The sequence below is a fragment of the Mesoplodon mirus genome (assembly GCF_964341445.2).
Source record: "Mesoplodon mirus genome assembly, chromosome: 4".
Taxonomy (NCBI): Eukaryota; Metazoa; Chordata; class Mammalia; order Artiodactyla; family Ziphiidae; genus Mesoplodon; species Mesoplodon mirus.
The window spans coordinates 160,725,111-160,752,249 of NC_138979.1; the positions used below are offsets into that span (position 1 = coordinate 160,725,111).

The window sequence follows — 27,139 nt, forward strand, 5'->3', positions numbered from 1 at the left end:
AAATTTTAGGGAGAAGCTCGAACTTCACTTAAGCTATAAAAATGGTGGGGCTGGGCCGGGGGTGGAGTTTAATCCAATGTGTCACACAGCCCTTCCTTGCCTAGGGGCTAACCAGAGGGACGGCTCCTGGGAAAGGGACACTGGTGCTGGCCAGCAGACGAACTGGGAACGTGTGTGCGACCGCAGGCCCAGGCCCAGCTCTCATGGCGTTGATGGAATTTCTGAGAGCGTCAGTAGCTCTGCACCTGTCCCTTCTCACTTAGCTCCAGCCTGGCCTGGCCCAGAAAGGCTGCAGCCAGAGGCAGCCTGGAAAGAAGTGGCCAATACTTCTGAGAAACAGGCTGAGGCCAGAAGGAGCGAATAGCCTGGAGGATCCTTCTCTGTGCAGGAGCCCATGTGAGAAGCCTGTGGCTCTTGTCCCACGTGCCCTCCAGCCATCATCACACAGCGTACTCTCTGGCTTTCATCACGGCCGTGTGTGTGCACGTTTTGCTCTCCTATTATACTTCAAGTCATTGTCACTCAAAGTGTGGTCCATGGACCAGCGGCAACAGCATCACCTGGGAGCTCGTTAGAAATGTAGAGTCTCATCACAGACACACCGGATTAGAATCTGTTTATTAACAAGATCCCCAGGGATTTGAATGCACACTGAAGTTTGAGAAACACTGCTACTTGGAAGCAGGAGTTGTCCCTCGCAGAGTTATCTTTGTACGAGTAAGCTTTTGTATCCCAGGTGCTTGGCAGTAAGTAGGTGCTTGATAAATATATGTTTTAACTTTTTACTTTGAAACGATTTTAGACTTAGAGAAAAGTTGCAAAAATAGTACAGTGTTGGGCTTCCCTGGTGGTGCAGTGGTTGAGAGTCCACCTGCCGATGCAGGGGACATGGGTTCGTGCCCCGGTCCGGGAAGATCCCACATGCCACGGAGCGGCTGGGCCCGTGAGCCATGGCCGCTGAGCCTGTGCGTCCGGAGCCTGTGCTCCGCAACGGGAGAGGCCACAACAGTGAGAGGCCCGCGTACCACACACACACACAAAAAATAGTACAGTGTTCACACATACCCTCACCAGCTTCCCCTAATGGTCACAGTTTACGTAGCCATAGCACAACGACCAAATTAACATGGGTAAACTAACAGAGTTATGAGTCTATTAACAGAACCACGGACCCTTTTTGAATTCATCGGTTTGTCCCCTAATGTCCTTCTTCTGTTCCAGAACCCTTTGTGGCATTTAGTTGTTGAATCTCTTCAGTCTCCTCTAATCTGTGACAGTTTTTTAGTCTGCTCTTGTTTTTCATGAAATTAATTCTTTTATTTTATTTATTTAATTAATTTATTTTTGGCTGCATTGGGTCTTCGTTGCTGCACATGGGCTTTCTCTAGTTGTGGCAAGCGGGGGCCACTCTTTGTTGCAGTGTGCAGGCTTCTCATTGTGGTGGCTTCCCTTGTTGTGGATCATGGGCTCTAGGCGCATGGGCTTTAGTAGTTGTGACACACGGGCTCAGTAGTTGTGGCTTGCAGGCTCTAGAGCGCAGGCTCAGTAGTTGTGGCGCATGGGCTTAGTTGCTCCGTGGTGTGTGGGATCTTCCCGGACCAGGGCTTGAACCCGTGTTCCCTGCATTGTCAGGTGGATTCTTAACCACTGTGCCACCAGGGAAGTCTCAACCTTAACTCTTCTAATGAGTGCTCCTCAGTTATTTTTTAAGTCTGTCTCTCAGCTTGAGTATATCTGATGTTTTCTTATGATTATATATTGAGGTTATTCATTTTGGGTAAGAATACCACGGAAGTGATGTTGGACCCTCCTCATCACATGAGGACATGTCTATTACTGATGATGTTAAACTTGATCACTTGGTTAAGCTTGTGTCTGCCGGGTTTCTCAACTGTTTCTCTACTGTAAAAATCATTACTCTCCTTCCCTTTGTAATCATTAAGTATCTCGGTAGGGGGAGATTTTTTGAAACTATGCAAATATCCTGATTCTCCTCAAACATTTTCCCACTGATTTTAGCATCCATCACTGGTGAATCTTGCCTACGATTATTACTATTATGTTTGCCTAATGCTGATTTTGTATTTCCCTCATTACTTCTATATTTATTAATTGGAATTCTTCTATAAAGAAGAGCTGTTCCTTCTTCCTCATATTTTTTTCAATTTTTTTTAACTTCAGTAGGGACTCATGGCTATTTATTTTATTCTATGGGTTATAATCCAGTCTTACTATTATTTTGTTGTGTTGTTCAAATTGCTCCGCCCACTGGAAACTCCTACAGGCTGGTTTCTTGTCCTTCTGCTATGCCCCATCCTCTTCCAAACACTTCCTTATTTTCTAGCACCACAAGATGTTCCAGTCTCATCTGATTCAGTAAATCTTTTTGAATGACTGAATGATAGAATGAAAAAGAAGGTGCATGTATAGAAACTCAGCCCCTCTGTGGTTCCCCAACTAGGACGCTGTATCCAACTCAATTTTCAGCTGGGAGGAGGAACAGGAACTGTTCCCAAGTCCCACAGACTCACTCACTTCCACTGCCCTATGAGGGTCAAGGAAAGCTGAAGGAACTTTTAACCTGAAGAGAAAAGAAACAGTATCTGTAGAAATTATAGTCTGGGAAATTTTTCTGCCCTGAAAATCCAACTCGTGGACTTTCCACATCTACTGAGCAGATGAGGTAGTGCTTACGAACACACGTGCTGGAACCATATGCCTGGGTCTGAAGTCTAGGTCTGCCACTTGCTGCGTAACTTCCCTGTGCCTCTATTTCCCCATCAGTAACATGCAGGTGATAATAACAGTACTTGTCATGGAGTTGTGTAATAGCTAAATGAGTTTAAATGTTTAAACTGCTTAGAACAGTCTATGGTACACTAAACATTGAATAATCACTAGCCAGGGGTCTGGCGTTTACAGCAATTAACTCAGCCTGGTGAATTCATTCAGCAGTTATTTATTGAGCATTGTAGCATGCACTGTTGTGCTGGGTTTCCAACACTGAACAAAAGTGACAAAGTCTGTTCTTATGGAGCTTACATTCTTCTGGAATAAAAATAATCCAACCCTACAAGAGATTGCAATACTTTTTTAAGACAGTAGTGAGGGGATGGGGACAATTGTGTTTCAAAACCATTCACACTTTTCTGGTGAAAGTAATTTTCCCCAAGGTATCATGGGATGGAGGTCTTAACCAATCAAAGCATTGTATTGTCTTAGCCACAGGGATTGGTTGAGGCAAGGACACACCCAGTCAGCACCAGAGAGACTTTTGCACTGGGGCTCCTAATGGTTAGAACCTGTGAGCAAAGAGCTGGCGGGCAGGGGACTTGGCCTGAGAATAAGCCACTGCCATAGGGTGGAGCCAAGAGTGGAGGGAAACCAGGTCCTGATGATGTCGAGAATGGGCCTGAAGTCTGTCCTAATCTGCACTTTTCAGGTACATAGCAAATACATTCTCTTTTACTACTCATTACTGAGCAAGTCCTGAGCTTACTTCAATCCCCGAGAAAGCTGATGCCTAAGCAGGAAGCTGGGCGCTGTTCTGAGCCCCTGCTCCCCATCCGAGCACTTCTTCATCTCCTGCCTTGTCCCCAGGTGTAAAGCACCAACCCCTACCGCCCCCCCCCTCCACACACATCTCCACCCCATCCCGTTTCCCACCCCTGGCCCACCCACCCCTGCTTCCTCCCCAGGAAAGCCCTGCCCCAGGACAGTAATCAGCCTCCCCTCCCACATCCTCCAGAGCTGGAGTCTCTCCCCGCTGCTCACCTAGACCCTCCCACCCCCAAACTCTTCTGCCCAAGACTCTCCGTGGAGGCAAGTCTGGCTGAATTCCCAGCCTTCAGCCTTGCCTCTTGTGGCCCCGCCCCTCCTCTCTGGCAGGACTGAAGGAGCCCTGCGCAGTCCCCGATGGCCAGCGGGAGGGTGCCGCAGGCAACCTCAGGAGTCACACTGAGACTCACACCTTAGGAGGCCCCCCTTCGTTACCTAACCTGTCCCTGGGGTCTTCCTGTAACTCTAGGTCTGGGCAGCTTCAGGGCTGACTTGAGGATGCTGGAGCTCTCCGCCTCCATGTCCTGGTAGAAGCCATATCCTAAGGGAGACCAGTGGAACCCAAACTTCCACTTCCTTTGACAAAATTTTCATCTCCCTTCTCCAAAATTCTCGAGAACTTGCTGTCTAAACTACTTCATCGTCATACCTTGACTTATGACATTTCTTGTGCTGCCCTCTAACCCCTCTCCTGTTAACTTTCACTCAGTATATGATTTGCCTCTTTGACTGACTGGTGTCTTGGTCAGCTCGGGCTGCCATAACAAAATACCACAGACTGGCTGGCTCAAACAATGGAAATTGATTTCTCACAGTCTGGGGGTTGGGAAGTCCAAGATCAAAGAGCCAGCAGGTTCAGGGTCTGGTGAGAGCCCTCCTCCTGGTGTGCAGATGGCTGTCTTCTTGCTGTGTCCTCCCACGGCAGAGAGAGAGGGTGAGTGAGCTCTGGTCTCTTCTTCTTCTTATAAGGACACTAATTCCATCATGGGACCTCTACTTTGGTGACCTTTTCTAAACCTAACTACCTCTCAAACCCACCTCCAAGAACCATCACACTGGGGATTAGGGCTCCAACATATGAATTCTTGGGGGACACAAACATTCAATCCACAGCAACTGGACTGTAAGCCTAGGGCAGTGCTCAGGGGACACTGAGTGAAGAAATCAGTGGTTGAATATGTGAATGATTGAATGAATGGTTGACACGAGTGAGTGAATGACTAAATGGATGGACTAATGAGGAGAGGCAGTACTAGGACTGGAGTGACATGATAGAAGGATCAAAACGCCCTAGAGGGGGTGGGCCCAGAGAAGGGAGGAGCAGAGAAAGGAGACGGGAGAGGATAGGTAGCTACCATGGCAGCATGACATGAAGGAGACAGATGCTGGGGCTTGGGCCCGGACTCTTTTACAGAGCCCATTTACTAGCTTTTAAAACTTTTTTTTAATATAAGTGTCATTCATCAAGAACTTTGTGCATCTTGCTTTGACGTGGCCAGTCTTGATGGCTGAGGGCTCTGCTCTGGTGTATGTCTCCCCTAGATGTGGAAAGGACAGCTGGCCATGTCACCAGCACAGCAGGTACAGCCTCTGGGGAGGGGCCTGGGAGGTCTGGTGGCCTTGGGCGCCTCCCAAAAGCCTTTCAGCGCGGACTCCAAGTCCTCTCCAGGTCAGAGCCAGGGGGCCAGTATCTCTCTTCCACTCCTCCAGCCTCTCCACCCCTTCCCTGGTTCTGCACTGGCACTGCCAGAGCCTGCGGGGCCCCTACAACTCAAGAGAGCCACAGACTTCAGCATGGATTTGCAGCTACAAATGAAAAGCCGAGGTTTGTTTTGAATGGATTGTGGCTCTGGAGAAAAAGCCTGGGGATGCAAATCCACCCATGAGTGGGATGCAGATGGGAAGCAGATGTGGGGATGTGGGAAGTCCCCGCTCCATCCACTAAGGCCCACCTTGGAGAACTCATTCCTGTCCCCGCTGAAGGCTGATGGGCAAGGCTGCGCTCAGATGTGGGAGCCCCAGCTCAGGGCCCAGTTAGTCTGCTCAGCTGTTGCCCCCTGTTCTCTCTCTTCTTTGTTTGCATTTCTCTTTCTCTGGCCGTCCTATGCGATATGTCTATTTCCCCACCTCTCCTCTGCCTCTCTCTGCCTCTGTCTCTCTTTCTGTCTTGCAGTCTCTCTCTGTGTCTCTCACTCCATCTCTTTGTCTTCATGTCACTGCCTGTCTTACCCTGTCTCTTGCTCTCAGCCTCTGACTCCATGTCTGTGCTCGGTCTCTGGATCTCACTCCCTCACTCTTCCTGGCTGCTTCCCAAGGGCAGTGCCCCTACCCTCCATGCTTGGATAAGTCTGCCAATCAGCTTGAGCCCGCAGAGTGAGGAATAGGAAGAACAGGCCAAGGGCAGACGGCAGCCCCTGTTCCATGAAGGAAAGCGATTATAAGCCAGGGAGGCCCGGGCAGGCTGAGGCCAAGAATTTCTCACTTACCCGCAGGGCTGGATATTTAGTCTGAGTTGGGGAGGGCAGGTGGCAACCAGCCTGGAGCTCCCGAGCCTGCAAGAGCAGCTCGGCTGCAGCCCCTCCCCAGCTTGAGGTTCCCTTCAGTGTAACATTTCTCTCTCCCTCCCGGCCCAGACCCTACCCACTCCAGCAGCAGGGAGAGGCGGCACAGCCGGGCACCATGGTCACTGCAAGCAGGACGGAATGGGGTATTTTATATACCTCACTGCTCTTCCCTTTCAACCCCTGCAGGGCCTCAGACAGCCTCCAAAGGCAAATGTGCTTTTTCGTTGGCTTGTGTACGGTCTAAATACTTTATCCAGTTGATATGGGCTCTACCTCCAGTTGCCTTATTTTCCTTTATGAGGTTGTCCACAGCCCTCTGAGCGAGTCTCAGGCAGGATCTTGGGACCACTTGTGGCACGTTCCAGAGACCACTAATGGTCCCACACACTAACGTTAAACTCATGTACAGGCTGAGAATGTGACACAACTTTTTGGGGAAACTCGAGGGACACACTGAAAACCATCCCAAAATAGGCTGCTGCCATTCCCAGGAGACTGGAATCGTTTGGAGGGCAATTTCACAAATGCTGCTGCAGATGCGAATGAGGGTGCTATCAGAATACAGCTGGGGCCCGTCAGCCTGGCACTCTCCAAGCCTCTGCTCAGGGCTGCCTTTGCCCTGAGGCATTTGCTCCAGGCCCCAGGGGCACCCTGGCACAGGGCTGGCTCCAAGGGGGCATCACCATAGTGCTGTATCATGAGACATGGTCCCCGGCTGAGCCCTTTGTTCTGGAATCCTTTATGCATTGAGCATCTATTTCGTGCCGACGCTACACTAGGCAGTGTGTAGGAGTGGTGCACAAACCAGACAGGGTGCCTTAGCTCCTGAAGGAAGGAAATGGGGTGGTAAGACCTGGGGTGGCAGCCAAGAAGGGCCTGGAGCAGGTCACAGCTGCTCTCTGACTTCAGTTGCTTCACCCATGAAGTGGGGTCGATAATGGGGCTGTTTTGAGGAGTCACTGAGATCAATGCATGGTAACTGGTAGTGATAACAAGCCACAGATAAGGACCAGGCAGCTAAAGTGGTTAGTAGCAGCAGACAGGGCATGGGCATAGCATATGCTGTCGGTGCTCTGCCCACGTGTCCTCAGGTCCCCGTATCACTTCAGGACCCGCCCCACCCCCATCCCCAGCTGCCAGCACCTGTCCCCAGCTGCTGGAACCTGCTTTGGCTGCCTGCATGGAGGTCAGGGAAGTGCCTGGGAAGTTGCTTCCCTCGGGCCCCAGGCAGCCCCTAACTGACAACGGCTCTGAGTGAGGGGTATAAACACCTCCATCTCCCAAGCTCCCTGCACACTGAACCACTCCCCGCCCTCCCCACCCCCGTGACCTCTTGCTTGACATCACATCCTCGCTTGGCCTCTCTCTCTTCTCAGTCTCCCTCCCCCACTCCTGGGAAGACTCCTAAGAATTTCACTTTCACACAAATCCTTGTTACAGGGTCTGCTTTTGAGGAACACGATTTAAGACACACGGAAGTGCCAAGTAAACATTAGGAGTTGTCCCCTAAGCTGTGTGACCCAGTCTTCCTGCAGAGCCACCCTCTGGCCTAGGCAGGTTCTCCGAAGTTCCTAAGGAATCAGTCACAGTAGCCTTCTAACTCGGAGGAAATCTCTGCTCCCTGCATTTGAACATGGTAGAGGCCAGTGACGTGGGACGCTGGCCTGTAGCTCTCAGCTCTCAATTCAGGAAACTGTCTGAGCCACTGGCTTCAGGAGTGTTTGTGTCCTCCCTCCAGGAGCCTGCACAGGGTGCCAAAAGATGGCATAAAATTCATATTTAATTATTGCCACCTTTCTCCGTTCCTGGGAACCCTAAATGGGTAGGCTGAAGTTGTCTTTATTGTCCCTCTGCTCACATCCCATCAGAGGAGAAACGGCAGATCCACACACAGCACTGGCAGGGGCAGATCCAGATGCTGGTCTGGATTATTTTTCTGGACTTCGTGATGTTTGTGGTATTTATTAGCTTTTAAAAATTTTGTAACTTGTGATTCTTTTTCTTATTCTAAGTAAATATTCTCATTCATACCTAATTTTGTATTCTTTTTCTTAAAGCAGGCTCCCCAAATTTTATGAGCTTCAGGCAACAGAAAACCTCAATATGCTTTGACCATCTGAGGAGTGGAAGGATTTCTCACAGACTGGCTTCTTCTCCATCCATCTCAACCCTTGTTTCTCTTCTCCCGCCTGCAGACTTCTGGTGCCAGATGTGATAAGGCTCTGGCTCTGCACCCGTCACAGCATCAGGTGAGAATACCCCCAGAATGTGCAGTGGGAATATTCCAGAAAGCCATTTGTAACCAGGTTGGCTAGCAGTAAATATATTACAAGACATAAATGTATTACACATGACCCAAATGGATGTTTTCCCAAAATAAAACCAATGACTATATGACAGTAAACCCAACTGAATATATCGCCAACTCAAATTCCCTTAGTCACACCTCCAAATGCTATAGCCACCTCCCCTCACTGACACAAAGGGAGGCGTGACAGAGGAGAAACTGGGGTGGAGACAGTGTTCTAAACCTACTAGTTAAAAAATCTTAACTTTAGCAAGTATTATAAAATCTATGACCTTGAAAAAATACATAAACTTGGAAAGGGCTTGTGCAAGTGAGGGGCCTTAAGTATACCTCATTAGCTTCTCAGGACATCTGCCTTTGGTGGCCGGACTCACATGAGCGTCAGACACATAACATTATAAGGTCTGTGTGTTTTATCCCCACTGTGTGTGTGTGTGTGTGTGTGTGTGTGTGTGTGTGTGTGTGTGTGTGTGTGTGTGTGTGTGTGTGTGTAGCATGGTTCGCTGTTGTTCTGGGCTCTCTTTTTCTTTGGTGCTTTTCAATCCCAAACCCACCAGGCAAGGCTGAGGCCTGTGGTCAGGGCTCACAATGCATTTGGCCCCTGAGGTTGGACTTCATAGCAGGAGACATCAGTATTTGTAAGTCCATTTGCTCCTCTTCTTTTGCATTTTCTTGGTTTCATTTACCTTCTTAATTAAAAAAAATTATTTATTTATTTTTGGTCGTGTTGGGTCTTCGTTGCTGCAGGTGGGCTTTCTCTAGTTGCGGCGAGCAGGGGCTACTCTTCATTGCGATGCGCGGGCTTCTCACTGCAGTGGTTTCTCTTGTTGCGGAGCACAGGCTCTAGGCGCGTGGGCTCAGTAACTGTGGCTCACAGGCTCTAGAGCACAGGCTCAGTAGCTGTGGCACACGGGCTTAGTTGCTCCGTGTCATGTGGGATCTTCCTGGACCAGGGCTCGCACCCACGTCCCCTGCATTGGCAGGCGGATTCTTAACCACTGCACCACCAGGGAAGTCCCTACCTCCTTAATTTTGAAACCAAAGTTTCTTCTGAAAAAATTCCACGCCTGTTTTTGTTGGCTAGAAGGACAAATGGATTTAGCCACTCCCAGGCTAGGCCAGTAGCAGGGATGAGATCATCCTAAGGGACAGGCATGGTGCGGGCAGGAGGTTCACGAGGGCCAGAGCTCCCTGTGAGCTAGTGGAGGTAAGAAAGGCAACGCCAGCATTTGTAGCGGGTTCTGTGATTTACAAAATGTTGTTCACATCTTTTATCTTATCTGAGCTTCCCACTCCTTCTGTGGGGTACACTGTGTGGGTGTTAGAATCCATCTTTTCTAGTTAAGAGAGATTGAGCAATTTCTCCAAAGAGTATTCAACCAAGAAGTGGCAAGGTCAGGATTTGAACCCAGATCTTCCAACTTCAAATCCACAATAAAGCCAAAGATAGCTATGGATATCGGTTTACCATTGTTAAAGATGATGATGATACCTCTCTGTTTTTTTTAAGGCTTAGTATGTGTCAGTCTCTGCTAGCGCTTTCACACATTTTCATGAATCCTCACATTCTCTGACACGAGCTAGGTTTGAAGGACGGGGATGCTGGATGGAATGAGAAGGGCGGCAGTCCTCATGGAGCCACAGTATAAGCAAAAGCTGGAAGGCAGGATGAGCCGGGCCTGGTCAGACCACATTCACCATGGCTGCAGAGCCGCTGTCCTCAGGCCCCCGGCCAGTCAGGTGGGCCTCCTAGGACCAGCGCACTCTTCCCTCTTGGTGGAAAGGGACTGAAACCACATAAAGTGGAGAGTGGGCTCTGGCATAGTCCTGGCAGCAGCAGCTGGAAGAGGCCTGCAGCCTGTCACTATACAAGACCGAGGCCTGCCAGGGTGAGCTGGATGTCAGTGAGGTCAAATGATAGGCTTGGCTCCTACCCCACAGCTTTGAAGTTTAATGGGACTCCTGGTCTGTGGACCTTGGCCAGCTCCTGCACTTTAGCTCCTCTTCCACTCCCCGCTAGGGGCCAGGAGCCCAGGCAACTTCCTGAGGAACCTCCTCCAGCTGATTTGGGTCTGGAGATGGAGGGGTGCCACTTGCCCTGCAGGTGGAGGTAGAAAGCAAAGCTCAAAGGGCAGCAGAAGCCTGAGAGGCACAGAACAGTGGGACTGGATGGAGAAGTGCCTGCCAGACGGGCTCCCTGTGGTCCTAGAAATCAGAGCCCACACAATCTGTCTCTGGTTTGGAGGACGAACAGAACACTCTGGATTTGACTGTCCTGCCCCCAAGCTCCACTTCCTTTGACCTTGTGTGATACAAGGTGTTAGGGCCCGCTTGACACCTAGACACATCACTGGACATGTAACCTTGGCGTGCCTCATTTTCCTCTTCTGTAAAATGGGAATAGTAATTGTCTTTACCTTGTAGATCAATGTGAAGATTAAATGAGTTAACATAAGCGGTGCTTAGAACAGGGCAAAGCACAGTGTTAGATGCTGGCTATTGTTATTTTTACAAGAGTTTTTTTTTTTTTTTTTTTGCAGTACGTGGGCCTCTCACTGTTGTGGCCTCTCCCGTTGTGGAGCACAGGCTCCGGACGCGCAGGCTCAGTGGCCATGGCTCACGGGCCCAGCCGCTCCGCGGCATGTGGAATCTTCCCGGACCGGGGCACGAACCCACATCCCCTGCATTGGCAGGCAGATTCTTAACCACTGCGCCACCAGGGAAGCCCCCGTTACAAGACTTTTGAGATTACTCCCTTAGATGTCCCAGCGTTCTCTCTTGGGGTGTCCCTGTCACTTAAAATGGATTGGGATTTCAGGGCAAGTACCAGAGAAACTTAGATCCCTTCTAGTGAAACTTCTGAGGCTTCTGTGACTGACGGCTAGCACTGGCTTGTTTCTTCTCTCCTGCCGCCTCCAGTCCTAGGCTACCTCTGCTGCTCTGGCTCACAGGCTGTCATCGCAGCTGCTCGCTGGAGAAGAGGTGTTTAATACCTCGTTAGCACCTCCTGACCACTCGACTGCTCATTGGGGGAACTAATCTATTGCTCCCTCTGCAGTGACTCTGAGCTGCCTTTGAAAAGCAGGCCATGTGATGCCCGGAGATTTCCCCAGCTGGTCCCAATTCCCTCCCTTGGTTGCTCCCTCTACCCCAAGAGGGAAACAACTTACTGGTAAGATTCTGGTGATATAGAGGCACGTTAAAAAAAAAAAAAAAAGATCAGACCCTTCTGCAGCACCTGAAACAGAACCTTTCTGTTTCAGAAGCTTTTCCCGGGGTTTTCCTCCTCTTCTTCCTTGTCCCACACCTGCAGACCCCTCACCCTTGCCACCCGTGGTTTGGTACAGGAATCAGGGAGAAGGAAAGGGCCCAAATCTGAAGCAGATGTTTGGGATGAGGAGTGAGGCTGGGGTGGAGACAACAGGAAGGAAGTGGACCCTGCTAGAACTGCTTGTTGCCCTGACCTACTGCCAAGGCTGAGAAAAACAGAGCGACGGTTCCTGGTTAAATACCCAGCGTCTACTCGTGCCAGGCTTTCCTGGGCCTCAGTCCTCAGAGTCTCTGGCTCTGCTTCCGAAGTTCTCCATATCCTTGTGCCAACCACTGTCTTGGCCCCCTTTTCCCACCATGCCAAGCCCCTAAGCCCAGCCTGACCCCCAAAAGTCAGGACTGGAGTTTTGCTTTTTTTTTTTCATCCTCCCATAGTTAATCCCCAATTATATTTTTGGAGCCAAAACTCAAGACATGATCTGACAAAAGAGTTTTGTGCTGCTTCCGAGTATGAGAGGCTGTCTGGAATACACAGCTTGGATGCCAAAACAATAGAACTTTCAAGGTGTAGCGGGATCTCAATCAGAATTGTTGAAACCAGACCCTTAAGGAGCAGGCAGATGCATCGCTGCGGTACCCACACCCACCTCCAGACCTCTCCAGAGCGGCACACGTGAGCCTGCCAGGATCCGACAACACGTCTGTCTACCCCTACCGGGATAGCAAATGTCAGATTATAGAACACCCAAGTGTAATTCTGCTGCTGTGACTTGTTGAGGAGATGCAGCCTGGCATGACCATGACAAGGTATCAGAGAAATCACTCTGGGAAAAGCCTGAAAGTTATCCTCAAGGCAATGGCCCATCCAGCTGCGATCCAGCCCAGAAGCTAGGGGGATCACCTTTAAGATCTGCCCAAACCACAGAGCACTAACCATCAGCTGCAGCACACTACAAAGACGTGACCAAGGACTCCAATTTCCTGGGTTTGAGAAACTTCAGGGGAAACTGGAGTGAAGCTGTGTTTCTACCTATAGTGGCCACAACCAACTGCATGGCTACTCATGAAATTGATTTGCCTCTTCATGCCTCTTGGTTCCTGGGAAATAACATTGTCTTTCCTCTGCCACCCCCTAGTTATTCAGACCATAGTAGGAACCCTTTGATTGCTGTTAGTGTTGGAGATACGTCCCTCTCCCCGTTCACTCAAGATTTTACTTTCATTCACTGATCTGCAGGCTACTAGCCAGTCTCCTGCTGCCGAAGTCAACACCTCAGGTCTGCTTTGTCTGGGAGAGAAGGTTAAAGGGGGAGTGGGGTCCTAAGATGACGGACTTCCCTTTCCTGGGAACGGCTCAGGCGTGATGCCCTACTTATGGCACAGTTGGGGGGTTGCTCTTTGGGTCTTCGTTTGGAATCCATCTTTGCAAGGGTTCTTGCTTCTCTGAAGATCAACAGGGAGGCTAACTTCTCTCCCTTTGTGTATGTGTAAGGAGCTCAACAAATTTCACTTGCAGCTGTTACTCTATCCTTTGGAAAATCTCTAAATGCATAAACAGAAATGCCCCCCTCCGCACCAGATTAAACAGGAATGAGAGAAACTATGGGGGTAGGTGGTGATGGCTTTGGGTGCTCAAGCCTTGGGGGAAGGAAACTCTAAGGAAAATGCATTGTTTATGTGTCTGTCTCCCCCCATGAGACTGTGAGCTGTTCAGAAGCAGGGATCACATTCTATCTTGTGTCCCCTGCATAGTGCCTGATCCACAGATGTTTGCTGAAATGCAGAGATGCAAAGAAGTAAAGGGAAAAGGGAGGCCATAAACCCAGTGATGGAACAGAAACATCAGATATTTTTTTTGGTAGTGGGGGCAAGGGGTACACTTATAGGAAATGACATGACAACTTGAGAGTAGGATTAGACCCAGGATTTATGAGAACTAGCACAAAATGATGACACACACATAATCTTCCTCTTCCATATAACACAACATTTTGTTTTCAACATAACATAAACACCATCAAAGGCTCTCCAGCTGGCTTGCAAATACTGATATCCCTGACTCTGCTAATGGGCAAACAGAAGACTGTCTTGGCAACTCCTTCGAGTGGGAGTTCTGAGTAGAGGAGGAACACTGTTGGTCCACCAAAAGATGGGAAGATTCAGAAAGACTCCTCCATGTGCAAATCCATAGAAATGGTGACCTCACCCTAGAGAGGCACAGGACCCCTCACCCTGCAGAAGATACTATGTTTATAGTTCCAATAGAGTCGGTCTTGTTTGAGGTGTGTGTCTCCCTTTAACTCTGGCATTCTTGAAAATGTTTACTTCCTCAGCAAAATAACCACCAGAGGTTTGGCCTATGCCAAACGGTGCTGCGTTTCATGTCAGGAGAGTTTAGAGACAAAAGATTTATTTAAATGAGTCTCTTTCTGCAGACTTAGTTACCAGAGATAAACATCAGGGTATTGGGTAGCATGTCGGACCGCATTCTAGTATTTCATTTGCATGCAACCTATGGATTTTCAACCAAAGTGGGGATATTAAAATTTCAGGATATTCTTCCTCAGTTATATCCTCAACGGTGTCTTGTACACTTTATGCAGGATTCATTTAAACTTGGAAGTCACTTCACTCAAGACATTAGCTGGTTTTCTTTGGAACTTTCTACACAAAAACATTTTAAAGCTACTGCCAATAGCTCTATCTCTTAGAAGCTCTCTATGCTGAATCAATAGGGCCTTCTCCTCATAAACCCCAAAGCCTCAAATGACTGACAGGTAAACAAAGGTAAAGTATTCATCTGTCACACAGTGTCACCAAGTGAATGTGAGACAGAGTCAGTGAACACCGGTGGCCCAGTGCCTGGGTTGTTTCTTAGTCTAAGCTAACCTGCTAGAGACAAACCAGCAATGTGGGAAGAGTTTGGGCTTTGACATAAAACAGACCCATGTTCACATACTGCTCTGCCACTTACTAGCTAAGGAACCTTGGCAGCTACTTATCCTTTCTGAGTCTCAATTGTGTCTCGTGTAGAATGGAGAAGACAAGACTTACCTTGCAGGGTCATTGTCAACATGAGACAATATATATTAAAGCTCCTAGCATAAGGGAAGAGCTCAAAAATCGGTAGCTATCATTATGATTCAGTAATCAGGTGAGTTAAGCAAAGTCAAGGGTATTAGGTTGCCTACCACATGACATGGCTTGAGATGCAGTCCCTTCAAATACTTCCTCTGGCTTTTGGAGGGTCACATGAAGAGAGAGGTGGTCTCTTCTGACCTGGGGTCTTCTTCACAGGTGTTTGGATCAGGTGTCCTGAATACCCATTCTCTCTGGCCTGCCTGGACATGGCAAGGTGGAGCAAGAGCCTCACCACATACCAGTCATCCGCTCTAGCATCCCCTACTGCCCCCAGACCCATATAGTCTCCTGCTGTGGAAGTTACCAGGGCCCTAAGCCATAATCGATATGGTGTCACACATATTATATATAGGAAAACTTTCCCAAGGGCTCCAAGTTATTAGTCAACTTTCTTTAGTTAACAACATCATTTTGCAGGTCAGAAAACTAATACTAAAAGATTGTCTTGCCCAAGGTTGAACCGTGGGAGTTAAAAATAAAATATGAAAGTTCAAGCTCATCAATTCACGGCTCTCTACCCTTTGAGGGTTCCATTCTGCACACTTGATGCAAAAGCATTCAAGGGCATCTTCTTTTAGAAGAGGCCAAATGACAGGAGATGACTGTCCCACAGGGGAGGCTGGAGGCCCAGGGGCTCTGGAGTCAGAAACACAGGATACAGGTAGGTTCCTGTCATCAGGAGGAGCCACCTGGTCTAGGACACAATGAAGTTTGTAAAAGAAATTATATCCTCACCTAGCTCGAGTGACTTCTTCCTAGAGTCACCCCTAAGAGATGAAGTCCTAAGACCTTGCTCACTCGGAAAGTTGCCTGGCTGGCCGGCCAAACATGGTTTAAGGCATTTCTGGCCATCAAAGACTACAAAGACTACAAAGGCCCTGCTGGCCTGCTAACTGGGGACTGCAAGGAAGTAGCAACCATATCCACAGGCTTCATCCTGGATAAATTATCGATCATCTCCCTGAAGGAAGACTACAAGGGGAGCCTCTTACTGTTCTTGCAAGGTGACTAGATGCTCTGGTTCTGGGCTAGTGTGTTTGATCCCTGCCCCTAGACGTATCAACATTATTTCCACCATGTGTTTAAGAAGCTGTGGCTGCTGGCTGGTATTAACAAGCCAGGACCCTACTGACAACCTGGACAACTTCACTAAAGCCGCCTCTGATGCCATATCAAAAGAACTATAGCGGGCTTCCCTGGTGGCACAGTGGTTGAGAGTCCACCTGCCGATGCAGGGGACACGGGTTCGTGCCCCGGTCTGGGAAGATCCCACATGCCGTGGAGCGGCTGGGCCCGTGAGCCATGGCCGCTGAGCCTGCGCGTCCGGAGCCTGTGCTCCGCAACGGGAGAGACCACAACAGTGAGAGGCCTGCGTACCGCAAAAAAAAAAAAAAAAAGAACTATAGCTATCACTCCTCTGACTTCTCGAAAGAGACTGTGTCCTCTACATCTCACCAGGAATTCACTGAGCATCTTGTAGAGACCACACCTGAGTTCACCACAGCGAACCAGGTCCCTGCTGTGGCCACCACAAAGTATTCATATACAAGCAACGTTAAAGTGAATTGATCTGGGGGGTGAGGAAGGTATTTGTAGCAAGGCATATCCCAACTAGCAGCACCTCTCTATCACATACAGACCAAGATCATCGACATAGCCTCTGCAGATTTCTAAATCCCCTCCCTTTGTACTCCAAGCAAAAGCCTAAGCTCTCCAAGAACTTTGGGATGGCTTTTGGTTAGAAGGTACACAGATTCAGTACTCTGAATCAGAAATACTAGCCCACCCCACAATTTGGGGGACAATTTAGTACCAAGTCATTTTCAATACTACTTCACTCAAGAACCTGCTGCTGACACCAAAGAGAATCATGACCACATTAGATCAATCCATAAAACCTCTTCAGGGTATAAAAGCAAAGGAGTATCCAATTTAGGATATCTGGGGAAAAACCTCTGCAGAGAGACTTGGTGGTCTTTGAATATGATTCCTCAGATTCAGCATCAGGAACGGGAACTAGATTCTCACGGGGCAACAATGGTCTCAGAAGACTTTTAAAACTAATTGTGAGGTACAGGAATTACTATGGAGAAACGGACTTTGGTTAGCATCTTATCAAGAGATCACATGGGGGGACTTCTCTGGTGGTGCAGTGGTTAAGAATCCGCCTGCCAATGCAGGGGACACAGGTTCGAGCCCTGGTCCGGGAAGATCCCACATGCCGCAGAGCAACTAAGCCCGTGCGCCACAACTACTGAGCCTGCATACCACAACTACTGAAGCCCACGCACCTAGAGCCTGTGCTCTGCAACAAGAGAAGTCACTGCAATGAGAAGCCCGCACACTGCAACAGTAGCCCCTGTTCACCGCAACTAGAGAAAGCCTGTGCACAGCAACGAAGACCCAACGCGGCCATAAATAAATAAATAAATAAACGAGATCACGTGGGCTTTTTTTCCCCCCTCCGCACTATGATTTTTTAGGGCAGGCTGTTTGAAAAGGGAACTGGTGAAACAATTATTCTACAAGTCAGGAAGAGTTACCTCTAGAAGGGTGGGAGGAGACCTGCTCGGCAGTGCTGTCGTTTTCTTTCTTTCCTGGATAGTGGTTACATGTGCTCTTCCCTTACAATTATTTGTTAAATTGTACATGCTTGTATGCCTTTTTAAAAAACACGTTCATCTCAAAATAAAAGAAAAAAGGAATTATTCATTTTTAAAAGAAAGAATTACAGGATACCTGGAGCTGGTCTATTATGCTTGAGGGCCTAAGTGAAGCCAAAGCAGAGGTAAGGAGCCCTCTGGTCAAGCCACCTGCTGGAGAACCTCAACTGTGTCCTAAGAGAAGTGTAGCTGGGCAGAGGTCTCAGAGCTTGAGCTGCAGTGGCTCGAAGGTAACAGTGCATGAGAAGCTGAAGGCAGTATTTTACTGTGTTAATTCAAGAACAATTCTACTAGCCTCTTGAGTCTTATGAATAACTGCATGATGGGATGAAATCACTCAGTGACAAATGTTCATAGTGACCCATTCAAAGCCACAAGAGCAGCGTGTGTAAATGATGTAGCACTGTTAAATAACCTATAAGTGTAAAGTTGGAGGGATAGAATTTTGTTTTGTGTGTTTAAGACATCTCAGACCACTCAAGGGAGCTTGATGAGGTGGGAGTACCTTGAATGCACTCTAAAGGAGTAATTTTCAAGTTAAGATTCCAATCCACTGGGTCTGGGAGGTGGGGGTGGGGAGAAAAAATAATCTGTATTTTAAAAACTATTACAGTCCAGTGATAAGGACTCAGAGCTTTCACTGCCAGGCCAGGGTTCAATCCCTGCTCAGGGAACTAAGATCCCACAAGGCACACACCACGGCCAAACAAAACAAAACAAAAAACTAACAAAAAACAAAACAAAACAAAAAACAATTATAAAGGGGATTTTGTTTTGATTTTCCAGAATGGGAACCAATGCACAAAGACACCATGATTACTTCCCTAAGAAAGTCAGGGTCCCTAACACTTTTCCTACAAGGCTCAAATCAGAGGTCTGATCTTCTCTTTCTGCCAAGCTTATCTGTGGTTAGAAAAGAATTGGTCCTGCCTGCCACCCAAAAACTTTTGTGGAACAGGGTTTTTGTTTGCCATACGCAAACTTCTGTGGGAGGGTCAAGGGCACATTGAGAAATACATGTGTGATTATATGCAAATAAGAAGGCCATCCCCAAAATGTTATTGCCTCTGGATGGCAAGTAACTTTTTTTCTTGTACTTTTTTTTAATTTCCAAATTTTCTACACTGAGTTTCTTATGTAGTAAAACAACAATTAATGTTTAAAAGACTGATGAGAACAGACATCCTCTATTTTTGCCAAACTGGTTTTTTCTTCTGGAGCTGACTGAGTACAAGCACTTGCTTGTCCCAGCCATTGGCTCTCTGTGCAAGCAAGCACTGTGGCCCTGCCTGGCACCATGGACAGCAATCAGGGAAGGGTGAAAGGGCAAGAAGGTCTGGGCCAGGCCAGGGCTCCGGGAGTACATTCAACCCCAAGCTGGCTGCTTCTGAAGGCATTACTGGGGAAACGCAAAAACATTTCTAAATTTTTCTGTTCCTTCCCCACCTCCAATTTAAGCCCTGAATCATCACGTAAAGCAGTCACTTGCTCCTTAGTCCTTTTAAACATTCATTTATTTACTGTACAAAATATTTACACTATTGCTGCAACTGTCCGGCCCTTTTGTCTGGCCTGACAAATTTGCAGCAGCAGGGCTTGGTCTCTGCTGAAGCTCTAGAAACATGCTGACATCTTCCTTGGTGTTCACTTGGTGCCTGGTCTCCTCTGAAGAGACTAAAGGCCAGGAGGTTAGCTGGCTCCCCAAGCATCTGGGTTACAAGGGCATAAATAAAACAACTGGCCAAAATAAGAAACGTGAATAGAAAACTGCTCAAGAAGTAACTTCCTTCTCTCCGACATGGCGTACCTCTCCCCACACTGGCTAGTTCCAAAGCAGGATTAGAAAAAAAGGTCAAAGGAAAGGCCTAAAGAGCAAAGATACTTTTGAATAGTTAGGAGAGAGAGGGTAAACCAGAAGAACAGAAAACCACAACAGTACCAAAGGGTTTTGTTAAACAAAGACCTTGGGGCTAAGGACCACTGCAGGACGCAGCTGGGCTGCAATGGTACCCAGGAAGCTCTGAAAAGTGCTATGACTAGAGCTTAAAAGGACAGATCTAACCAATAAAATCAACTTGAGCTCCAGCATGAGTCTCTGGAGAGGAGAATGCAGAATCCAGAAGAGAAACAACAGCCAAAGACAGCAGAACCAACCCACGTGCCCCCCAGCTGGAAACCCTCTCTGGGCCCGAGGGGCAGCCTCATGTTTCCCGGGGGATGATGAAACTTGCCTGTACATATCCCATAGGAAAACACCGGGGCAGGCAGCAGCACCTTGTCCTGGTCCCTGAGGACAGCAGTGACCGTGTGGCATGGAGGACCCTGGGGTACAGAGGCCCTGATGCTTGATCCTAGACCCCAAGGATGAGTGAGGTCGGCACCCATGCCAAGAAGGACAAATGACAACTGCGAAGGAGTGAGGTCAGGCAGGAATTGTAGCAGCTCAGGAAGGCTTGTTCCTCGTGATCTCTGGGAACAGGAGGGCTCAGGCGTGCTTCCAGGAGGCCAAGGCACTGCTGCAAGTCCCGCCTCATCTCTGGACTCTTTGTACTTGCTGGTTTTGGCAATAAAGATGGCTTGTAAATATTCTCAGAGTCCCATTGGGAATGGTAGCTTGCAGCAAAGCCTTCTTAGAAACAGAAATTTGGGAATTCAGTGAGATTTTGAGTCTTGAAAACGTCTTCATTCAAATCGTAATGAAAAAGGTTGCCGTCATCTTCCAAGAAACAGCTGCAGGTTCTCTTCAATCATCACGTAACAGTGAACCTAACTTATCTTCCTCCCTCCTTAGCTGCCCTTGCTGGTAACTGATGGAGTGACAGGAAGTAACTGGGACAGCTAGGTGTTTATTTATCATCTGATGTATCTCCTCTATGTGTGTTCCCTGTGTCCTGACCCTAAGGACCTGTGAGGAGCAGTTAAATTACTGATTCCTTTTCCCTTGCCTTAGTGCTGCCAGGGAACACCAAGCAAAGAGAGAACCAGGGATCGGTGGCATGCTATCGTACTGTTCCAATCTCTTGCTTCAAAAGTTTCTTCAACAGAAATCTAAAGAACCCCCAGCTCTTAGCAGACTGCATAAGCTGGAGGTGAGTGGCCGAGCCCAGCCACACCTCAGTGTAAACAACAAACTCAGGGACAAGCATCAGTAGTCTTCAAGCCAGCCACGTGCCTAGACATGCCCCATAACCCTAAAGGAGAATCACATTCAGCACTGCAGGCAACAGCCCAGCTATCTTTCACATTCTTAGGTCTGTCTACCTCACAGGCTTATACTCAAGAAAAAGCTTATTAGGGAGTTCTTCTTTGTGGATTAATGATCATTTCCAGAAACGCTTGCAAGGAAAGCTCCTTTTCCAGTTCTGACACCACAGAAAAGATCCTTTTGTGCTATCAGTCACCATGAGAGGTAGTCCAGTGCCACTCCGGCTACTGAGAGCTTCTAAGAACCAAGTGTAAGCACAGCAGCATGGCCCTCCTCTCGTGACTGAGCGAGTTGCTCAGATTATGTACCTGCCAAAGTGGCCTGGTGGGGGGAGATGGGAAAGGAGGGGGTGAGGGAAGGACAAGGCTTGTAGGTGACTGAATACTCCACACACTGGACAGCACGCAGCAGCTTCTGGCTGATGGTTCTGTGTATGTTAGGGTCAGTGGTTATGTCTGTTATGTGCACCCGGATGCTCCAGAAAGCACGGGAGCCAAGTGGATGGCAAGAGAGTGGTCAGAGCATGCCAAAGCCCTCGCAGCCCTCACTGATGGCCAGCTGCAGCATCCTGTGCACCTCTTCATATGAGTCATACGTAGGGAGGCACAGCTGGTTGAAACTGGAAGGCCAAGGGGAGAGAAGTGATTAACTCACACCACCAGAAACACTGGCAAGGGCTGGAAAGATAATCCCCCGTGACAGCATGCACCAGGCAGTCAGATACCCACCACGTGTGTGCAGTTGGTAGCGTGCTATGGGTCGGAGTGGCAATAATCTGGAATGAGGGACAGAGGGCGGCAAAGCCTCCGGGTGGTAGCTGAGACGAGCCTGTTGTGAACTGAAGCAGCCGAGCCAACTCCTCCTGCGTCAAACTGGAAACCACAGTCCAAAACCACCGCATGACCTGGCGGGGAGAGCACAAGGTTGGGGTCACACCTATGTGCAGCTTAGGATGTGACCCCTGGGGGAAGGAACAGGATATCCTGAAGTGGGGGTGGGCCCCAGTTACTGCACGCAGGTAGGAACGGCTAGCGTCGACAACCTCTTTAAAAGGAATTGATATTGTTACACGGTCAGGAGTGTAGTCGCTGATTACTTGGTTCTATTTCTCTGCCTTTCCAATGTATTGCCTCTGTGGCAGCAGCGTGACAGCCCTTAGGGACCAGGGTTCCCGTCTGCCTGGATGACCACCTGCCCTTCCCACATATATCACTTTCCCACATATATCCCAGTTGATATGTCTGCTTCTCCGACTACTCGACTTTTTCCTTCTGAAGCTTTTTCCTTACAAGACAGCACAAATTCGACTAAAAGAAATTTGGCCCACTTACCTTTTCTCTGAAATGCCATGAGCCACCAACGACCACCGCATGGGCTTTGAAGTCAGACACACTGATGTCTCCAGTCCCACACATCAGCAGCTGGAGAATAGTCAGGTGTTACTAGGATAGTCAGAGGGGCAAAGTCCCACCATAAGGTCAAAATATGTTAACATGCAAAATGTGGAATACAGAAAACACCAAGAAAGAGACATAAGGTGAGGTCATAATGCCAGAATACTGCTTTAGGAAAATCAATTATAATAGGCCAATGGTTCCTAACCAGTGTGGGAAAAATCACACAGCTTAAAAAAAAAAAAAAAGATAGATAGACAGATGCCTATGGCCTTACCCCAGACCTATTGAATCAGAATCTCTAGGGACAGGTTACAAGCTTGTGTATTTTGAAAAAGTTTCCCAAGGGCTTCTGATGCGCACCCCTAATTAAGAACTGCTGCTATATATTATTTTGAATTGAAACAGAGGACAGAAAGGGAACCAAGTATTTACTGACTGTCTGCTCTGGATGTGGCCTGGGAATACCAGGGGCAAAAGCAGGCCCTTCCCCTTTCATGAAGACCCCCAGCCCCATTTATGAATTTGTTAGATGGCCTTTCCTTTTTCCCCAGATCCATCCTTCTTTTCTGGATTGAACTTCTACTACCATCCCTTCAGCCCTGCCTCTACTTGGTCAGATAAATGAAAAAGAATGCCAAAAAATGAGAACATTAATGACACCAGAACCCTAAACATCTTGTTGATGTTCTAATTTGGTTCAAGATCCAGCAAGTTACTTAGCAGACTCTAAGTACTCATCCAATAGCTATAAAGAATGAAACAACCTAATCAAAGAAAAGAAAAGCCCAAATTAAGCCTGAGAAGCTTGGCTCCTTCAAAAAGAACTTGCTAAGCTAATGAGTAACTAAGAGCAGAATGGGGAACAACCGTTAAGAGACTGCCTCCTCCCTCCTATGCACTTTATGAATTGTTACAAATGCTTTGCTTCAGGGTAAAACAAATTACACCAGAAGCTGTTCCTCAGCCCAGAAAATGACAGCAAGAGGTGACAGGTCTGTCAGAAACTTCAGGCTGAGAGATGGAGAGTTCATTATTCAGATTGCATATCTAAAGGTACAAAACGTGTTGAAAATTGCATGAGATTTTGATTCTTGTTCTCGAAGCCAATTCAATTAACAAGAATAAAAACTGTGCAAGACGACCTGAAACTACTTTTTGTTTCCCCATTTTTAAAGAAGAACTTCCTCCCTATAGGAAATAGTTTACAGAAACATGCCCCTCATAAAGGCTACGGGAAGTTAAAGCTAAAGCTAGTAACTTGCATTGTGTGTATCATCTGTGAGCAGCAGGTAAAAGCAAACTGGTTTTATTTTTTATCTATACCTGAAGTTCATGGAACTTCAATTTTGCTAATTATAGCAAGGTATTTACCATCTTATAGCCGCATTTTGGGTGTTACAGGATCTAAAATAAGAATATATTAACTATATAGTGTTGTAACACAAAGCTGTGAAATGCATCACATCTTTTGGTTTGTTTCCTTCACTAGAATGTAGCTCTATGAGGACAGGGACTTGGTCTTATTCTTTCCTAGCTCCCCAGTTCTTCAAAAGCACATGGCATATAGAAGACACTCAATAAACAGTCTCTGAACAAATAAATTCTATTATTCCCTTAAATCAACTTTAAAGGTCATAGGATTTACAAAGACTGTACAGGATACCAACATTCTTTACTACTTGACAGTATCAATAATATTTGATGAATAAATATTAATTATTACTATTCATAATTAGTAATTTGCTGATTCCTAATTTTCACATTCAAATTTTTTAAAAGCTGGAGAAAGGGTCCATGCATGGAAGAGTGACAAAGGTAAAACCAACACTTAAAGGGCTTTCCTACTGCATCTCATAACAGAAGGTGCAGTAATCCAGTTCCTGTGGGCATAATAAAACACAAGCCAAGAACAGGGGGTGTCAATTGTATGCACTTACCTCAAGCTCATTCTCATCAAAAATAGCCAAAAGGTTCTCAGGGACCAACTCATTTAGGCCTGAAACAAAGTAGCCAAGTTAAAGCCAAATCCACACCATGGGTACAAGTATTTTCACCTCAAAGCCAAGAGTAGACAGGATCCCACCTTTTAGGAAATGTTCCACTTCCTCTTTCACTTGACTGGCCAGCCGATACTGGGCCAGCAAATTTAAATAGAAGATTTTATTCGTGTTGGTGACTGGGGTTTGAGCTCCACCTGTCATAAGTTCTACGACCTGAAAGAAGAGGCAAAAGACAGGGAGATGATGTGGACTGGAGTTTATGAGATGACATCTGCCCAGTATGTCCCACAAACACAGCATTATTGAACTCCACCATGGTCACAAGCTCCTGCTGTGCGTTCAGGTTTTCAACACACTTGGTTTTATTTAGTTACTAAGCTTAAGGTTTCCTACTGCTATTGCTATATATTCTCCTCGCTACTGTTTCTGAAGTGGGTCTCTCAGTAAGTCTCCTCTGACCTGGTCAAACAGTGGTGATGCAACAGGAAGATATTATGGTTCCTTGTTAGCAATATTTTAACATTTCTATGATCCAAAATTGAACCATTACTGACCTCTTCTCTTAAACCCCTGAGCCAATTGAGAATAAATAAAACCATATAAGTAGTGAAGAAGTCTTCTCAGGTCTCAAAAATTCTAAGATGGGCATAGATGTTCCCTACATTCTTCTATTTCCAACGTGAGTCAATGGAAAAAGCCACGGCTTGATACTTGGAGACTAACTTGCTACAGGATTTCAGTCACTTAGATATTTGGGCTCCCCATTTTTCTATCTGCAAAGAAAAAGCTGAACTGCATGATTCTCAAATAGAATTGGCACACCCCTTCCAATAAATGGCCCCTAAGGGAGCTTTGAGGAAGCCCTGAAGCACAGTTTAATGACACAACCCCAGAAAACCTGTGTACAATGACCATGGTTGTCTTCATAGGTGAGTAGTGAAGGCCTCCATTTAGTTACAAGATCAGATTTTAAGGTCCTGACGACAGCATGGTAGGGACGGAACTTTGCTCCAGAGCAAGGATTCTCAATGGATCTAAACGTGTAAGACTTTTTTCTGTTACTGTGCACAATTCTGGATATTTTTATTTTATGTGTGTAAGCATTTCTAACTAGTAGCCTAAGTAGTAAATTACTAAGATTTAGTATTCATATTAAATCCATTTAAAATCAGTACTCCCCTAGGCCTGTGGACCCTAATTCAGTACTCCACTGACTCTAGACACCTTGCAGTGCTGGGTCAGGAAGACAGGCTCCGCCCACACACGTGCAAAGGCCGTCAGCTGGGATCCCCACAGTGTTCACAAAGGTATCTGATTATCAGTTCAGTGCTATCAGTGATCACAAATTTTCAGTCATCGCTATTTTGCTTTCAATTATTTATAACTGCAACTTTAGCTTCATCGTTACCATTTGATATATTTAACCCCAGGATGTAAACAAAACCACATTTGCATCAGAAATACTTTTGGCCATTAATTTTCTAGTAAAAAGTTTAAAAATATATACGCACAGTGTTAAAATAGGAGTCATCTACATCCCTGCCCCTAATGTTAAGAAAGACACTGTCATCCCTTCCAAAGCTGCTTGTGCAGTGGCACTTCACTATCACTTAGTTTCTTCTCTACTGGAAAGTAGGAATGGGTGGGATGGATGGGTATACGTGCCTTTGGCTCCACTTAAATAGGCCAAGACCATACAGTGTGGGATGCAGTGCCCCAAAGCTATGCTCTCCAGTATGGTTGTCACTAGTCACATGTGGTTAGTTAGAAATTCAGGTATTTGCTCACACCAGCCACATTCTGGGCGCTCAAAAGCACAAACAGAGAACACTTCCATCATTGCAGAAAGTTATACTAGAGAGCCCTGCTCTAGAGAAGGCTGGGAAATGGGACCCACAGGCTTCAGTTCTCTTTCTCACCTTATCCAATTGACCTGATTTGTTATATTTCTCTTCTGCAAAGACCAGCTCCATCTCACTCATGTCATTGTTGAGGATGAAACAAACTTTAGATTTGTAGAATTCTGGGTCATCTGTTTCAAAGTACTGAGGAGACAGAAAGACACAGAACAGAACATGACTACTCTTACCCAGAAACGAAATTTGTAACTGCTTGGAACCACTTACCCATTCAACCTTAAGAATAATAAGCTGAGGGTGGAGAGATTCCAGAGTTAATGGCCAGGGGCCTTAGTAGAAAATGCACACCTAAGAGTTACCTTGTAATGCATGCGCAGTCCTATGATTTGGGCCAAGAAAGAACGGGTGAAGCGAGCTCGGACCAACTGCTTGTAGGCTCCTCCTAGAGAGGACTCATAGAGACACTTGCCCACCAGGCGCCCTGCAAACTCATACATCTTTAGGCGCAGATGAGCGGGGCGATTAGGGTTGGGATGCACCTGTCAAAGAGAAAGATTAAAAGGCCCTGGGCCATTTTTCTTCAAGCCTAGTTCTGTGAAGATCCTCCCTCCCCAACTCTATCCCAAGGGAGCAAGAATTTCAGCGTTAAGATCAAAAAGCCCATCCAAATGGCGTTAGTTGTTTGGCAGCCACCATTGAATAATTCAAAGTGATTGGACGGGGCTTCCCTGGTGGTGCAGTGGTTGGGAATCCGCCTGCCAATGCAGGGGACATGGGTTCGAGCCCTAGTTCGGGAAGATCCCACATGCCGCGGAACACCTAAGCCCGTGCGTCACAACTACTGAGCCTGCGCTCTAGAGCCTGTGAGCCACAACTACTGAGCATGTGTGCCACAACTACTGAAGCCCCCATGCCTAGAGCCCATGCTCCACAACAAGAGAAGCTACTGCAATGAGAAGCTCATGCACCGCAACAAAGAGTAGCCCCCACTCACCGCAACTAGAGAAAGCCCGCGCGCAGCAACGAAGACCCAGCACAGCCAAAAATAAATAAATAAATAAATAAATTTTTTTAAAAAAAGTGATTGGAGGATAAAGGGCAAAGATGGACTTACATTAAATCGAAGAATCTTATATTTATTTCATGGTCCCTGGCTGCAAACGGAAGTTAATCA

General features: G+C 47.2%; 1 protein-coding gene across 4 annotated transcripts in view; it reads right to left on the minus strand.

Moving 5' to 3' along the window:
• Positions 1–18,953: 18,953 nt before the first annotated feature.
• Positions 18,954–27,139, minus strand: part of AREL1 (apoptosis resistant E3 ubiquitin protein ligase 1) — a 42,626-nt gene continuing 34,440 nt past the window's right edge. For all 4 annotated transcript variants that reach the window (XM_082618948.1, XM_082618947.1, XM_082618945.1 and 1 more), the window contains exons 14-20: positions 26,325–26,504; positions 26,026–26,151; positions 24,190–24,319; positions 24,044–24,102; positions 22,041–22,130; positions 21,438–21,613; positions 18,954–21,328 (exon numbers count right to left, since the gene is read on the minus strand). In XM_082618948.1, coding sequence (XP_082475074.1) covers positions 21,226–21,328; positions 21,438–21,613; positions 22,041–22,130; positions 24,044–24,102; positions 24,190–24,319; positions 26,026–26,151; positions 26,325–26,504 — 864 coding nt within the window. In that variant the 3' untranslated portion in view covers positions 18,954–21,225. The remainder of the gene's footprint in view (positions 21,329–21,437; positions 21,614–22,040; positions 22,131–24,043; positions 24,103–24,189; positions 24,320–26,025; positions 26,152–26,324; positions 26,505–27,139) is intronic.